A 16,315-nucleotide genomic window follows, 5' to 3' on the forward strand; every position below is an offset into this window, starting at 1 on the left:
ATAATTGTACAATGTAGCTAAACAATAGAGCGGAGATGTCATTAGTTTGCTTACCTCACTATATACGATGCAGCTCCTCTGACAGATGAGCTCTCCTCTCCCGTGCTGCTGCTGGGGCATTTGGACGTAATGGCATCGGCACATGCAGTTCAGCATCACGTCTCCTTAAGTCCTCTAATCTATCCTCATTAATGTCATCGACACATCCATGATTCATGGCAATGTTGTGTAAAACACAACATGCCACAAAGAATGCTGCGACTTTTTGAGGACCATACTGTAAAGTACCACCTGACCTATCCAAACACCTGAAGCGCATTTTCAGTATTCCGAATGTACGTTCAATTACATTGCGTGTTTGGGTGTGTTTCCTGTTGAATAAAATTTCGCGCACTGTTGCTGGCATAAGAAATGGGGTCATGAGCCATGTCTTCAACGGATAGCCGTTGTCCCCTAACAGCCACCCATCCAAGGGAGGATTCCCCTCGAATATGGCAGGAATGGTCGAGTTTGCCAATATGAAAGAGTCATGGCTTGAGCCAGGGTAATTAGCAAAGACATGATTTATTCTACAATTAGCATCAGAAATGACTTGGATATTAATCGAATGAGTTCCGTTCCGGTTTATGTATATGAGTGCGTCTATAGCACCAAGGACGCCAGGGAACCCATACTTGGTCCAAAACTCCTGCTTTGTTCTTTCCTGGCTGTCAGGTGTAACGGGGAATTTGATGTATTCCCCAGCATGTCGGACTAGACCTGACGTAACTCAGTGGAGGCTTCTCCATTGAGGAGAGGGAGGAAGATCCTCCTTAACATTGTTGAGAATAAAAAATGTAGATTGCCCAGACTACTGTAATGAATTAATGCCCTTAAATATGACTACTTTAATGCCTTTGAATATATAATGTTCGTTTCCCTGGGTAAATGGACATTAGCACCCCCTATCGACTTTTGACAATTTCTTCAGGGAGGAAAGTCCTCCCTCAGCCTCCGTTGACTCCCATTCATTTCCCAGAAAGTACTGGCGGCCGGTGAATAACATGGGTTTCAATGGGAGAGAGGAGGAAAGTCCTCCGCTGAGTGGGTGTGACCTTACAGGCGTCTGATTCGCGCAAAAATCTAGTCGCGCTGCGCTATGAACCAATCAGCAGGATCCCTGGCTGGTGAGCAGTGTTGCCAGAATGGGCAGATTTCACACCCAATTGGGCTACTTTTAACCACTTTAGGCTGGGAAAATTATCATTGGGCGGGAAATTTACCCAATCTGGCAACGCTGTCGATAATAAACAAACCCGCTCTGCCTGCATTTGCCGCTCAGTCTAAGGCTACGTTTACACGATGACGGTCTGAACAGAAGACGCAAAAGTGGCGTTGCGTCTTCACTTTTTATTCCGCGTTTAGACAAGCGTTTTCGGGAGGAAATCTGCGTGCATACGGTGACGCAAAAGTGTGTGGAATTCGATTGGGTATGCATGCCAGGCTGCTAGGTGGTGCTGTGATAGACTATCACACAACACCGCCATGTCTGAGCGCATGCGTAGAATCTTCCTTCTCTTATCTGTGCCGCAAAAACCAAAAATATCCTTCTCTGTTCAGTAATACTATCTGTAAATATCCTGTACATTTCGTGGAAATACTCCTGTATGCTTGTTAGAGCTGCCAGAGCAGCTTGAAGGTCCGACACATGGAAATAATCTGACATGTTTTTTATTTCCTTGTACTGGCACATGTATGTGACGTAAACGCGTACACGACGTGAGCAGATCTGAGCAGTGTTTTGCATCTTGGCAGTTTAGACGGAAACGCTACGGCGGAGCGTTTTCAACTTTTCCACTCTGGAGGGTGGTTTCAGATTTATGCGTTTTCATGCCCCAAAAACGCTGTCACCGTCTAAACGAAAGGCACTTCCGATAACATATTTTGTCGTTTTCACCCGCAAGCGTCCTCGTGTAAACAGGGCCTAAGAGACGCAAAGCAGGTGAAATCATCTGAAGGATAACGAGATTCTAACATTTGCGAATAAAGTGTACAATTGAAACATTGGAAACAGAGGACATTGTTCATGTTTAATTACACAAAGCATTCCATTCATTGAGTTGCAGTGCTAAGTTAGCGACCAAAGAAAAAGGTAGACCACTTCGCAAAATCGAGATCACCAAAAGTAATGGCAACGTCAGTGTTGTGGGTGCTACATGGTTTGCTAGGTACTCATGGCTTACTGGTAGCATTACTAGCAATCGACTGTATTGCTGGCCCTGTTTGCTAATGAATAATGGCAAATCTCCAACGTGGGCTGTTTATGGTTTCCCTAATGTGAAAAATCTTGATGGGGCAACCAAACGCCACGACTAGTGAAGTTCACGTTGGTGCTGCTATGCAACTTTCCTTGCTAGGCACCATGCCTATAGATCAGGTTGAATCTAGATACTCTGACCGTTCTGTTTGATATTGTGGAAAGGGTGAAAAATTCAGGGCATGATGCATTTTAAATGGCATCACTTTTGGTCAGTCTTTTCTTAAAACAATCTTAAAACATGCTGCCCACCAGCTTTCAAATTACAGTGATGCCACTTGTGGCTTTGTATAAAATTTATTCACATAACTATCCCTCCCTACTATTTTGTAGTTCACCAAAACACCCTGAAACAACTTGAGTCTCACATTCTTATGCCACCATACACCAACAGTGCAAGCAGGCCAATGGCAACCAAGCGCGCGGTCCTTTCTCCCTCACTTTAAAAACTACCAGCCGCCACTGACGTAACTGCATGTATAGCCGAACTTATTGGCGATTGTGAAATGCGTCCAATAGAACTAAGGGGATGCTGGAACGACCCAGATGCATAGAAATGCAGTGCCGCTGTAACTTTCATTGCAACGGGGAGGGCATAGGGACAGCGTGCATCAGTCCCCAGCTCAACTGCCAGGAGATGGCAGATATCTGTGACAGCCTGACGGGTCAGGCGTAGCTTACGCCTGCATTCCTCCTCACTCAGGGAGAGATAGGTGTGTCTGGGCCGGTAGACCCTCTCCCCCCGGCGTCTGATCCTCTGTCCCAAGACGTATTCCATTCCACTGTGCAATAGAAAAATTACTCAACTTAACTGGTAAGTTGCAGAGTAAGGTTTTAAATGGACTTACAGAAGGCGATTTCGCAGTCTTCAGAATTTATTTCGCAGTCTTCAGAATTGTGGTTCCTGATTCTTGACGGAGAACCCACTTTGACAGGTGTCCTTATATACATGTGTCTCTTGCCACTATTGGTCAACCAGGTTAATTTGATCCGTGATTACGCCTGCTACAATTCGGGTGAATAATTTGGGTAAATGTGTACGCTAGATTTATGCCTATTTATTTTATCTTTATGGACACCACAATGATTTTCCTTGTGTGGTAATATTTTATTTTCCTTGTAATTATGTATGGTTTGCAAAAATGGGAACTGCTGTCCGTGTAGATGAGAAAGGCAAAGTGTATGCGCGAGGTGCACAAGCAATCCGTATGCATCGCATGCGCATGTATGCATGCGCCCTTAAAATAGCATGTGTGTGCGTTTCCGTGTGTGCGGTGTGTATGCGGTGTGTATGAGCTGCAGACTGCTTAACTTTGAGTAACTGGTGCGACAGGCCTGTTATTATAGTAGTAAGATTATAGTTCTGTATATAGACAGAACGTCTTACCTGGGAGAGTTTGTTGATGGCGGTGCCGTTATGTTTAAAAACATAACGTCTTACCTGGGCGAGTGTGTCGCTGCGGAGTGTGCGTGTGTGTTCTTACCTGGGCGCGTGTGTCGATGGCGGAGCCGTTATGTTTAAAAACATAACGTCTTACCTGGACGAGTGTCGCTGCGGTGTGTGCAAGTGTGTGTGTGCAAGTGCGTGTGTGTTAACTGTGCGTGTGTCGATGGCGGAGCCGTTATGCTTAAAAACATAACGTCTTACCTGGGCAGTTGTCGCTGCGGTGTGTGCGCGTGCGTGTGTGTTCTTACCTCGGCGAGTGTGTCGCTGCCTTTGTCTTGACGTGCGGTGTGTGCGCTTGCGTGTGTGTGCGTGTGTATGTGTGCGTGCCTGTGTGTGCGCTTCCGTGTATGTGTCGCTGCCTTTGTCTTGACGTGCGGTGTGTGCGCGTGCGTGTGTGTGTGTGTGTGTGTGTGTGTGTGTGCGTTTCAGTGTATGTTCGTGCGCATAGCTAGCTGCTCCAGGGTGTGTTGACCTGTGAAGAGGACTATCAAATGACAGACACCAGCGTACCCTAACACACAGCACTTGTGGCTCTCTTGCTTTGCCCAGCACCTTCAGCTGCAAAAAATAACTCGGGCACATATGAAAAAGCTGGAACTACAGCAAGTGGGTGTGGCCACGTTAAGACAGAAAGCACCTCCATATTGGAGTAAATGTTTGCATCTGACAGGCGCAGATCATACACATGTTCACTGTAAGGTTGTTTTATAACAAAGATCATTCAGCTGAGGTATTTGAGCATCGACCCTGCACTTGTCATTCCCTTTTTCAACATCCTTTCATCTTTGATGCCCAGTTTAGGGTTATGTCTTGGTCCTTATGTGCACCCACATATCTCCCCCCTCTACAGCTACGCCACGTCGGACAACTCATATCGCTCCATGCGCACGGAGCGCAGGGATCAATGCATCCTGATCTCTGGCGAGAGCGGGGCGGGCAAGACGGAGGCCTCCAAGAAGATCCTGCAGTACTACGCCATCACCTGCCCCGCCAGTGACCAGGTGCAGACCGTCAAGGACCGGCTGCTGCAGTCCAACCCCGTACTGGAGGTGAGCTGGGGGGAAACTCGGCACATTCTTTGGATTTAGGTTATTGGTCGGGGAGAAGGTTCAATTGTATTCTACCTCATTATAACATCTTGCCCATTTCCATCTATCACAGTCCTAGGCAAATTACACACAATACTACACAATACAGGTTATTATACAACATGATACACACAGTCTCATAGAATCTGTTATCATGTTTGCAGCAGCAAATGCTTTCACACCAGACGCGTAGCCAATAAAAGATGCGAAAAAATATAGACGAAATTTACGCTTAAAAGCGAGATATCAGCCGAAGAATGACAGATGGACTATTCAACGTAGCATTTTGAAGCCAAGCTTATGTTCCGGCCTTTCTCTAAAATCTTTGATGTATTTAGAGGATTCAATTATACTGGAATATTTATTATTATTATGTGCGCATCCGGATGATATTATGAATCTTAAAGACTTCGTTTCACGTCTCTGGTACTCCCACAACAAGTAAACACTCATAGTAGGGGTTTTCTCGGCCATGGTTGAGAAGGAATAGGGGGGAAAGGAGCTTTGGCTTTCACTCTCTGAAGTCCAGATTGAACTGCGAAATGGAGGAGAAAGGGATTGTAATCCCGGAGCTGAGCTGCCGGACTCCCGGAGCGGAGCTGCCAGCAGCTCCGCTCCGGGAGTCCGGCGGGGGAGCAGGGAGTCCACCGGACTCCCTGCCAGACGGACACATAGCAAACTGACAAATTAGACAACTTTTTAAGATATTCTACTTTTAAAATATTATTTTTTACAATGGGAGTCAATGCGAGGACGGCAGAGCCGTCTGCCCATTCTCTGACACTTCAACAACTTCATACTTTTATACCGTAATTTGGTCAATATCGAACAGTTAAATTTCGTTCCAACGTTTAACAAATCAACACACTTCAAACTGTATTCAAACAGAATTTCGGTGAAATGTTTCATTTCATACCCGTTTCGTATATTTCTAGTTGGCTATTTCCCAAGGCGGCTATAAAGCTAACCATTGCGGAGCCTAAACAACGTCAGAAATGAAAAATAACGTCAAGCTTAAACTGTTATGTGTTTCTTGTTACACTTGCGCTAAAATTATTAATAGATTGGAAATATGATTGTTATATATCAGGCGTTTGTCTGTGGGGCCCCCCGTTTATATGACTAGAGCAGGGGTCGGCATCCCAAGGCATGCGTGCCACCACTGGCAGGTGGCAGCATAATCATTGGCACACTTGAGAAAACAAAGCAATGCGGCAGCGTAATCATTACTACCGATTTCTTTTTTGCACTTTATTCTGTTTTGGGGCATTTCCTCCCAATGCAAATATGTTTAAATGAGTTACTGAAAGCAGTGTTCTGAAATGGGATCAATTAATAGTATGTAGCCTTAAAGGGACTCTGACCTTTGTTGCATTTGAGAATTACAGCACATTCAAATCATCCCGCCTTCCTCCAATGCCCCACCCCCTAAGCGTACAAAACTAAGCGTTATTTTTTAGAGTACTGTAACGACCTCGCCGGTGACATAATGATGTCGAGTCATTAGTAGTTGAAGGTAGTTTTAATGAACCAAAACCAGGTCACTGAAACCCGTAACATTGTAACCAACGGCAGAAAACCGACACAAAACAAACCCCGGTTACCCCGGCAACCCCCAACACGGTCTCACTCGCGTGCAGGCCCCCACCCTCCTGTTCTTCCAAGGCCCTCCCCCAGCTGACCTAATGATTCGCCCCCACGCTGATTGACAAGAAGAACATTACAATACATACACATAGAACAACTGGCATAGCGGACAACGAAATATAATGTAACACATAACACACAAACTATTTAACTGTCCCAGGGTCGCTACAGTACAAAAGTTCTAGACTCCCATGGGTTATGTTTAGACTCCCATGGGTTATGTTTAGACTCCCAGGGGTCATAATATCTACCAGGGGTCTAGTAAACAAGAAGTCCGAAGAAGACGCGTCTGAGTCCGAAATGGGTCCCGTAATAAGACTGAGTGGTGCGGTTGGGTGCCAACGTTCTGGAGGTCTTCCTGTAGCTCCAGAGTAGACATTGCGAAACGACAACTCAAGCCGCTTTGGCAAGTACATGGACATCCAGTTTGACTTCAAGGTAAAGCCGGAGGACTGTCTGTTCATGAATTATCCTCTGTAGTACAGGACAACGCGTTGTTAAACTGCTTGCTAATCCAAGAGGCTCCCAAATCTATCGAAGCATTTATATTGTTTGTTCCTATCTTTCTGTGTTGGACTTCATGTGTTGTTGTTGTTGTTGTTTGCACATTGGGCCATAGTAACGAAGGCCCGAGGCCCATGCAGCCCCTCTCAGACCCAGTCTGCACGACTACAGTGCACACCAGTATTCCCCTTAGACTCCCATGGGTTATGTTTAGACTCCCAGGGGTCATAATATCTACCAGGGGTCTAGTAAACAAGAAGTCCGAAGAAGACGCGTCTGAGTCCGAAATGGGTCCCGTAATAAGACTGAGTGGTGCGGTTGGGTGCCAACGTTCTGGAGGTCTTCCTGTAGCTCCAGAGTAGCGGGACAACGTCGCGTCTGAGTCCGAAATGGGTCCTGTAATCGGACTGAGTGGTGCGGTTGGGTGCCAACGTTCTGGAGATCTTCCTGTAGCTCCAGAGTAGCGGGACAACGTCGCGTCTGAGTCCGAAATGGGTCCCGTAATCGGACTGAGTGGTGCGGTTGGGTGCCAACGGTCTGGAGGTCTTCCAGTAGCTCCAGAGTAGCGGTACAACGTCGCGTCTGAGTCCGAAATGGGTCCCCTAATTGGACTGAGTGGTGCGGTTGGTTGCCAACGGTCTGGAGGTCCTGAGAATCATCCAGGGGAGCGGGACCACTTGGCTTCTGAGGCCGAATCGGGTCCCCTTGTCGGACTGAATGGTGCAGTTGGTGGCCAACAGTCTGGAGGTCTTCCTGAGGCTCCAGAGGAGGGTAACTCTGTGAGTCTGAGTCCGAGATGAGTCCCCTAATCGGACTGAATGGTGCAGTTTCAGTACGCCGTGGACCACTTTGGTCTGCCATCGTCAGTCGCTACGGTCGCTACTCGCTACTGTCTGCCGTGGAATCAAAACAAACCCTCTAGTTGAGGACACGCCTTGATGACGCGGGCCCGAATGCGCCACAAGAAGCAGACGGAAAACCTTATATATCCATGCAGCAAACAGACAGGTCTGTCGGCCAATAAGGTCATTCGGTCCGAAGAATTTTATTGGTTGAAGTTTTCACTAAATATTATGAGAGTAAAATAAATGTTTGTTTTTACTCCTGGTGGGTCTGTCTTGCATATTAGAGTGTTATTACCTTATTAATACCAATTTAACCTTATCCAAAAAAAGTGTAAAAATGCAACAAAGGTAAGAGTCCCTTTAACCTATGTTGTGATTAATAGAGAAGAAAATATTTAACATATTGTTGCAAGTGGCCTGTATGCATCGCCTTCACATGGTTTTGCAAAGCTGTACATGTCTTAAAGATATGATGTGGATGGTTCCAACATTCTCATATATTCTCGTTTTTTACATTTCTCACATGGCAATTATGTTTAAATTATTTTTAAATAAGTTTCTGAAAGTGGTGTTTTAAGATGGGACATATGTAGATATAATTTGTAATCCCATGTTGCAAATATAACAACAAAAAAAACATTATACAATTCCTGGTCTTCTGGAAATGTTTTTGGTCGCTGTGTCATAATTCAGCTTAATGTTTAATATATTGTTGCTTAAGGCACACTCATTAACGAGAAAATTTCAAACTGGCACTGCATGTTGAAAAGGTTGTTGACCCCTGGACTAGAGGCTAGGTGCTTGCTACATATCCGGGTTTACTACCGGTAGAAGCTAAATGCTAAAAACAATGCTTGCCTGTCTGATAGTAATTAGTGGTGAGGGAGGGCCATCAGACTTGTCACTCAAACATCCGCGCCAGTGGAGATTTGATTCATGACGTTGACTGTACATAGTTCTCCGGTTAATGTTCTTTTAGTTCTAGTGAGATATTTCAAGTTGAAGTTAAAAGTTAAAAAATGTGTTCATTTTATGATGACTATTTTGAGGGTTGTTTTATTTTAGCTCATGTAACAAAACATACATTCTCTCTGGCTGTCTCCATGCACAAGGAGTGTGCGTGTGGCAATTTACGTTTTGGGCGGGTTTTTGGTTGATTGGGTGTTTTTTAGTCAATAGTTGGGCTGGAAATTGCCAACAGAACAGTTCAGCTATTCGATATTTTATCTCAAATGTTTTCAAACTTGATCACATTATCTGTTTGTTTAACTCTTCGCTTTATTTATGTCCAACCATTTATTTACATTTTTTTAATGGTGTGCATGTTTACATTGTTTACTCCATTTCGACTCTGTTCAAATGCCTTCACCTGAATAAAGCCATTTAACATTTCTTTACGTCTAAACTATGTGACTTTACTAAAACCTTATTTCAACCTCCCTTTGCACTACAGCACTACCCGCATTTTCTGCAGGAAATGAATTTTCTAGTGTTACCCTTTTCCCCTAACCCCATGTCTATGATGTATGTCCGTACCCATAACAGACCCCACAGACCCCACACACCTCACGAGCACGCCTCTCCTCTCTCTCTCTTGCTCACTTACTCCCTCTTCTTCTCCCTCTCCCTCTCCCTTGCTCGTCCTCTCAGTTTGTAGTATTATTTGTTTGTACCTCAATAGTTTCACTTCTATAATCTGAAACCCCTCCTCTCTCTCTCATCCCAGGCCTTCGGCAATGCCAAGACATTGCGAAACGACAACTCAAGCCGCTTTGGCAAGTACATGGACATCCAGTTTGACTTCAAGGTAAAGCCGGAGGACTGTCTGTTCATGAATTATCCTCTGTAGTACAGGACAACGCGTTGTTAAACTGCTTGCTAATCCAAGAGGCTCCCAAATCTATCGAAGCATTTATATTGTTTGTTCCTATCTTTCTGTGTTGGACTTCATGTGTTGTTGTTGTTGTTGTTTGCACATTGGGCCATAGTAACGAAGGCCCGAGGCCCATGCAGCCCCTCTCAGACCCAGTCTGCACGACTACAGTGCACACCAGTATTCCCCTCCACCCACACACGCCCCCTCACCCCCTCTTCCTTGCACCGCCCTCCCTCTGCGCCACCCCGTCTTCCCTCCGCCTGCAGGGTGCCCCGGTGGGTGGCCACATCATCAACTACCTGCTGGAGAAGTCTCGGGTGGTGCACCAGAACCACGGAGAGCGCAACTTCCACATATTCTACCAGCTGATCGAGGGCGGAGAGGAGGACCTGCTGAGGCGGCTGGGCCTGGAGAGGAACCCCCAGCACTACCAGTACCTGGTTAAGGTCAGCTTACACCTTCACTAACTCCCAGCAGTACCAGTACCTGGTCAAGGTCAGCTAACACCTTCACTATCCCCCAGCACTACCAGTACCTGGTTAAGGTCAGCTTACACCTTCACTAACTCCCAGCAGTACCAGTACCTGGCCAAAGTCAGCTAACACCCTTCACTAACCCCCAGCAGGACCAGTACCTGGTCAAGGTCAGCCTTAGCTAACACCTTAACTCACCTTCAAAATGTCAATATACCTTTTTAAAAGTAACCTTATTAGCAGCAAGTTAGCGTACGCAAGCATCATTTAGCATAATTTGTCTAATTCTATTTGTCTAAGTCAGCAACCCTGTGGTCCATGTTTAAAACTTTGCTGAATTGTGTGCTGTGCATAATTAATCAATTTGATTGGAAGGGGAAGTGCAGATTTTATTATATAAGATACACACACACACACACACACACACACACACACACACACACACACACACACACACACACACACACACACACACACACACACACACACACACACACACACACTGCAGCAGTGTAATTAAGCTTTGTAGAGCGACTGTATTGAGGCGTGCCACTGTCCCCAGTGAGGAGCTGGGGCTAACAGGTGCTTGATTTCTGATTGGCTTGCTCCCGGGAGAAGAGGAGGGCGTGGCTCCCTGAGGCTGAACTCGTCTTGTTTGTCTGTCCTCCCCAGGGTAACTGTCCCAAAGTCAGCTCCATCAACGACCGCAGCGATTGGAAGCAGGTGCGGAAGGCCTTGACTGTGATTGGCTTCAGCGAGGATGAGGTGGAGGTGAGGACCAATCGCAGGCATCGGTGGGTGGGTCATAAATATTTGGCCTGCTAAGCCCTTTGAGCAGCCCTTAAAATGTAATTTAGTTTAATTTGCGTCCTGCTCGGGTCTGGTGTGGGGAATGGTTGTTTTGTCAAAGAGGGGGAGGAACCATTACATAACCATTACTCATGGGGCAGAAGGGACTAGTATAATGAAAGGGAGGTGCTGTCACGTTAAAATTGTACCGGGGGCGAAAATTGTACCGGCCTACGTCATCGTTTGTTTACATCCTGACAACCTGCCCGGCAACAGACGGCGCGATGCAGAAAACATGTTTCCAAACGACGAAATAACATAATACAGATAGCGGATCGCTATCTGTATTATGATAGATAGCGATAACACTTGTTTTTACTTTATATTTGTATTGTATTTAATTGTTTAATCGAAACAATAAAAAAAATTGCCCGTGAAACGGGCGATCGCGTCAAATGACAAATGTTTTGCCCGCGAAACGGGCGATCGCGTCAAATGACGTAGGAGGGTTCTTGAAACATAATACAGATAACGGATCGCTAGATCACACTTGTTTTTACTTTATATTTGTATTGTATTGAATTGTTTAATCGAATTTAGCTAGTAAACTGAGTGTTTTAAGCAGGTTTCATAGTCTAGAATGTTCAAGAACCTTCCTACGTGTTTGACGCGTCATTTGACGCGATCGCCCGTTTTGCGGGCAAATTTTTTTATTGTTTCGATTAAACAATTAAATACAATACAAATATAAAGTAAAAACAAGTGTTATCGCTATCTATCATAATACAGATAGCGATCCGCTATCTGTATTATGTTATTTCGTCGTTTGGAAACATGTTTTCTGCATCGCGTCGTCTGTTGCAGGGCAGGTTGTCAGGATGTAAACAAACGATGACGTAGGCCGGTACAATTTTCGCCCCCGGTACAATTTTAACGTGACAGGGCCTTTAAGTGTTGTTTAGCAGTTTTTTAAGTAGAAGGTATAATAACACACTCTTCGACTCAGTGGAATAAATGAACATGGCAAGTTCTCTTCAGTTCATGAGGCGAGAAGTTGTAATCCATGTTTGCTCTAAAACAATTATTCATATAGGTGTTTGGATCAACCTGGTCTCACGGGAATCCGTGAAATGACCACAGGCGCTTAACTCATAATCCATGGTATCCTCACGGAAACACGCCAATTTCCGTGATATGGCAACGGATTTCACTCCAATGCAAGTTAATGACCCTCATATTCCGTGGCACAGACACAGATCCCCGTTTCAACGAGCGAGTCGACCATGGGCGCTTAACTGAAAATCCGTGGTGGCCTCATTGAATCACTTAAATTGTCTCTGATATGCCCATGGAATTTGCTCCAATGCAAGTCGACGACACTCATATTCCGTGGCACACACACAGATCCCCGTCTCAATGACTGAGTCTACCACGGGCGCTTAACTCAAAATCCGTGGTTGCCTCACGGAATCACTTAAATTGAGACTCAAGTTGTTTCAGGCGGTTTTGGGGAACTACAAAATAGCAGGGAAGGATAATTATCTGAATTGATTTAAATCAACCAGTGACAGCATTGTACTTTGAAAGCTGCTTTGGATAAAAGCAGCTTTTAATGCCCTAAAAATGCACTAAAAAGCTGCTAAATGCCCTCAATGTAAAATGTAAACATAAAATGACACATACACGGAAGCGCACACGCACAGGTAAGAGAGCCCCGTCATCGGCACACGCGCAGGTAAGAACACACATGCAAGCACGCACATGCGCACAAACATACACGGAAACACACACACATGTGCACACACACACAAGCACGCGCACACACCGCACGTTGACACAAAGGCAGCGACACATACACGGAAGCGCGAACACACACGCACACGCACGCACACACGCACAGGTAAAGACGTTTAACGGCTCCGTCAGCGGCACACCCGCAGGTAAGTACACACACGCACGCGCACACACCGAAGCGACACTCACCCAGGGCCCCGTAACGATGGATCTTTCGAACCATCGTTAATTTCTTTGGAGCGTTTCCCGAAACTCCTCTTAACGTGAAAGCGCATTCGCTGCACTTACGACGATCGTAGGATTGTACCTGTCCACTGACATTGGGCTAAAACGGACTATGACGCAGGGGGAGACGCAGGAATGTCGCAGGAAAATGGGGTTAAAAAGGGTCAAAATATCTCCCCATCAAGGCCAACCGCAGAGTAGCCTTCGAATGGTACGTATGGTAAGTCGGTAACAAATAAATTGTAGAAAAAAAAAACACCTTGTGAAGTTATTTTTTCGTTTGGAAAGTAGCCGCTCATTATCGAAAATAAATAATAAATTATCGAAGCACCTCCGTTTCGAGTCGGTGTCCGGTTCGCCCTGTCTGGGCTTATTTTCCCGATAATGACCGGCGTTCTATTATCCCACTTAACGTCAATATCTCTGCATGTGGAAGGGAAAATTGCTTTATTGGTAATTAGCTACAATAATATGCTGCTGTATTTTCCGAGACCCCCACAGATATTTGAGTTTACTGCTTTCATGGGAGCCAGACCTCTCTATGGGAGCTCAGCTCCCACTGGCTCCCACCTAACTCGAACCCTGGCTATAGGTCTTTCTACACTGCCGAGCCGGTTCGGTCGCAGCTTGGCACGCCCGGCGATTTCACCTTCCTATCTCAAGTTTCCTGTGTTAAACCGAGGGGGTTAAATCCCCCGTTCGTCACGGCGCGGGGTTTCTTGGTTCACTGGGGATGGCGGGGCTGTGCACGGAGTCTCTGACCTCTTTAGAATAATTTGTATTATTGCATACTCCCGAATGTTTTCATTTTTTATGAATGAAGACACCCTCATGCAATAATGAGTTCACTCTATAGTAGGCTAACGATGCTCTTAGCATCCTACGAGTACCCTGGAGCACTCGTTAGCTACGAGCATTTTCACGACGTTTGTTACCAACGATGCTTTCGGGAAACGGTCTGAAAACTGTACGATGCTCGTACGACGCACTTCAAGATCCACTTAGGCTAACGATGCTTTCGGGAAACGGGGCCCAGGTAAGATGTTATGTTATTAAACACGTCGAAAAACTCTGTCAGGTTACACGTTCTATAGACTGTAGAAATTGCGATAAAATAAGGGAAGAGACATTTTCTCACCTCGACGAGCAACGGTGGGTCGTTCGTTTTGTCATTTAAAAAACGTTAATTTCAAACATCGCACCTTCCGGCATATCAACAAAGAAGTCACGTGATTCTTAAAGAGACAGTGTCCCTATAACACCGAACGAAAACATGTCAATAACACAGTATGGTGAATTATGTCTATAGAGTCCAACCAGGGGCGGCCCAAGCACATTTGGCGCTCTAGGCGAGCTTCACTCCTGGCGCTCCCCCCCCCCTCCGCAAAAAAAAAAAAAAAAAAGTTTGTTAATTCCCCACGAAAACTGAATTGCAACCTTGAAAAACTGTTTTGCCCTGTAACTGCATTTCTTTCACATAAACACAACAACGATCGCAACGATGAACAAACATTAATTCAAGAATAAAATCCACGGAGGAAAAAATTGCGCCCCGGATGGCTTTTGCCTCTTCATTTTCTTGATTTCGTTCTTGATTCTCGATTCTTGAAAACACTCTAACCAAACGCCTTATAGTACTAGCATGTTCTGACGAAACCAAGGAGGTAGGTTCCCCTTCCGTTTTCGATTTTTGGCTCATTTTACCCTAATGTTAGATTTTTTTTTTTTAATGTCAAAATATTGGTTGGAGATATAGAAGGGGCGCAAAAATATGCGCCAGGAGGGAAAAAAAAAAAATATATATATATATATTTTTTTTTTTCGGGCGCATTATTTTGCGCTCCCCCTCTAGATGGCGCTCTAGGCGGCCGCCTAACCCGCATGTAGGGAAGGCCGCCCCTGAGTCCAACACAAGACTAGTCTGGCACCGCCCACCTACCTACTTCCACCAAATTTTAATTTCAACCCCGATTTCTGGCGGCCCAATCAGCGAACAGAGGGAGTGGCTGAGAACGATGACGTCTAGGTCGCGCGCCAGTTTCAGTTGTAGTCAGAGGAAGACAATGGAGAAGGCTACGAGAGAAGCTATTCGGTCTGTTGTGGGATCGCTGCCGAAAATCGATCAATTAAAGCCGGAGCAAGAACAAGCTTTGCAGAGTTTTGTTGGTGGCCATGATGTTGTGGCGCTTCTCCCCACCGGGTTCGGGAAAAGTTAGGGGAGGTAGCTGAGGTAGTATTTTCTCTGTAGGAAATGTAAATTACCTTATATGTGAATGAGGAGTAGAAAGTCAGTATTTCTCACACCACTTCAGTGGGCATGTTGATAACGGTTCTGCATGTCATTGAGTGGCCCCCTAAATGATAATCAGCCTGTTGCCTTTTGTTCGCTGAATGGTGAAAAAATATTAAATTGTTGGCACTGCTTTTAAGAGTCGTTTGTGGTGATCGAATGTTATACGTTGTAAAACTATGGCAAAATGTTATTATATTATGCGCTCAGAAATTTGTTACATTATCGCCTGGGGTTTCCACATTATAGGTTTAATTACCAGTTGCGCGCAAAAACTCTAGTATATATATAGACGCTCTTATTCCTACTCTCCTTGCTTGAATTTCATACATTGAATTTTGCAGCTGACTTTGGCATGTTGAATTTGGGGGCGTTGAAAATATTCAAGATGAATTTTTTAACATTGAATATTTGATTTTGAATTTTATAACATTGAAAATCATTTGTTGAAAATTTAAAGAGTTATATTCAGAGGCAAGAAATCCAGATACGTTATTTCAATGCATAAATATTCAGGGCTTAGAATTTTCAAAATCTGATAGCACAGATTTACTTCCATAGGCAGGGTCATTTGAAACAATTAATTATGTGAGTGCTGCATGCAGCGCTCAACTATTGTTCTTCATACGTTTTTTCTTTCTTTCTTTCTTTGTTTGTTTGTTTGTTTGTTTGTTTGTTTGTTTGTTTGTTTGTTTGTTTGTTTGTTTGTTTGTTTGTTTCTTTCTTTCTTTCTTTCTTTCTTTCTTTCTTTCTTTCTTTCTTTCTTTCTTTCTTTCTTTCTTTCTTTCTTTCTTTCTTTCTTTCTTTCTTTCTTTCTTTCTTTCTTTCTTTCTCCTATCTCCTTCCTCAATTTTTCACCCAGAGACTTCATTCAAATTTTTAAATAGAGCTTGGAATTAGCTTGGAAACGCACGCTTCTTTTCAAATTTCTTTCATATTTTATACTTTTTAAGTTATTCTACTTTTAAAATATTATCTTTTTTTTAAAATGGGAGTTAATGGGAGGAAGGCAGAGCCGTCCTCTGGTACAAACTGTTTAAG

General features: G+C 44.6%; 2 protein-coding genes across 7 annotated transcripts in view; one reads left to right on the forward strand and one right to left on the reverse strand.

Annotated features, from left to right (window-relative positions):
* LOC130406523 (transcription factor Adf-1-like) overlaps positions 1 to 16,315 on the reverse strand; it is a 243,911-nt gene that overhangs the window by 49,371 nt on the left and 178,225 nt on the right. The window lies entirely within an intron of this gene.
* Positions 1 to 16,315, forward strand: part of LOC130406500 (unconventional myosin-Ic-like) — a 78,717-nt gene that overhangs the window by 38,148 nt on the left and 24,254 nt on the right. For 5 of the 6 annotated variants that reach the window (XM_056612113.1, XM_056612115.1, XM_056612116.1 and 2 more), the window contains 4 exons: positions 4,594 to 4,792; positions 9,554 to 9,634; positions 9,970 to 10,149; positions 10,849 to 10,947. In XM_056612113.1, coding sequence (XP_056468088.1) covers positions 4,594 to 4,792; positions 9,554 to 9,634; positions 9,970 to 10,149; positions 10,849 to 10,947 — 559 coding nt within the window. Of the gene's footprint in view, positions 1 to 4,593; positions 4,793 to 6,626; positions 6,917 to 9,553; positions 9,635 to 9,969; positions 10,150 to 10,848; positions 10,948 to 16,315 lie in introns of those variants that run through there. The other variant, XM_056612118.1, reaches the window with a different exon arrangement.

The sequence above is a fragment of the Gadus chalcogrammus genome, chromosome 16 (genome assembly GCF_026213295.1).
Source record: "Gadus chalcogrammus isolate NIFS_2021 chromosome 16, NIFS_Gcha_1.0, whole genome shotgun sequence".
Lineage (NCBI taxonomy): Eukaryota > Metazoa > Chordata > Actinopteri > Gadiformes > Gadidae > Gadus > Gadus chalcogrammus.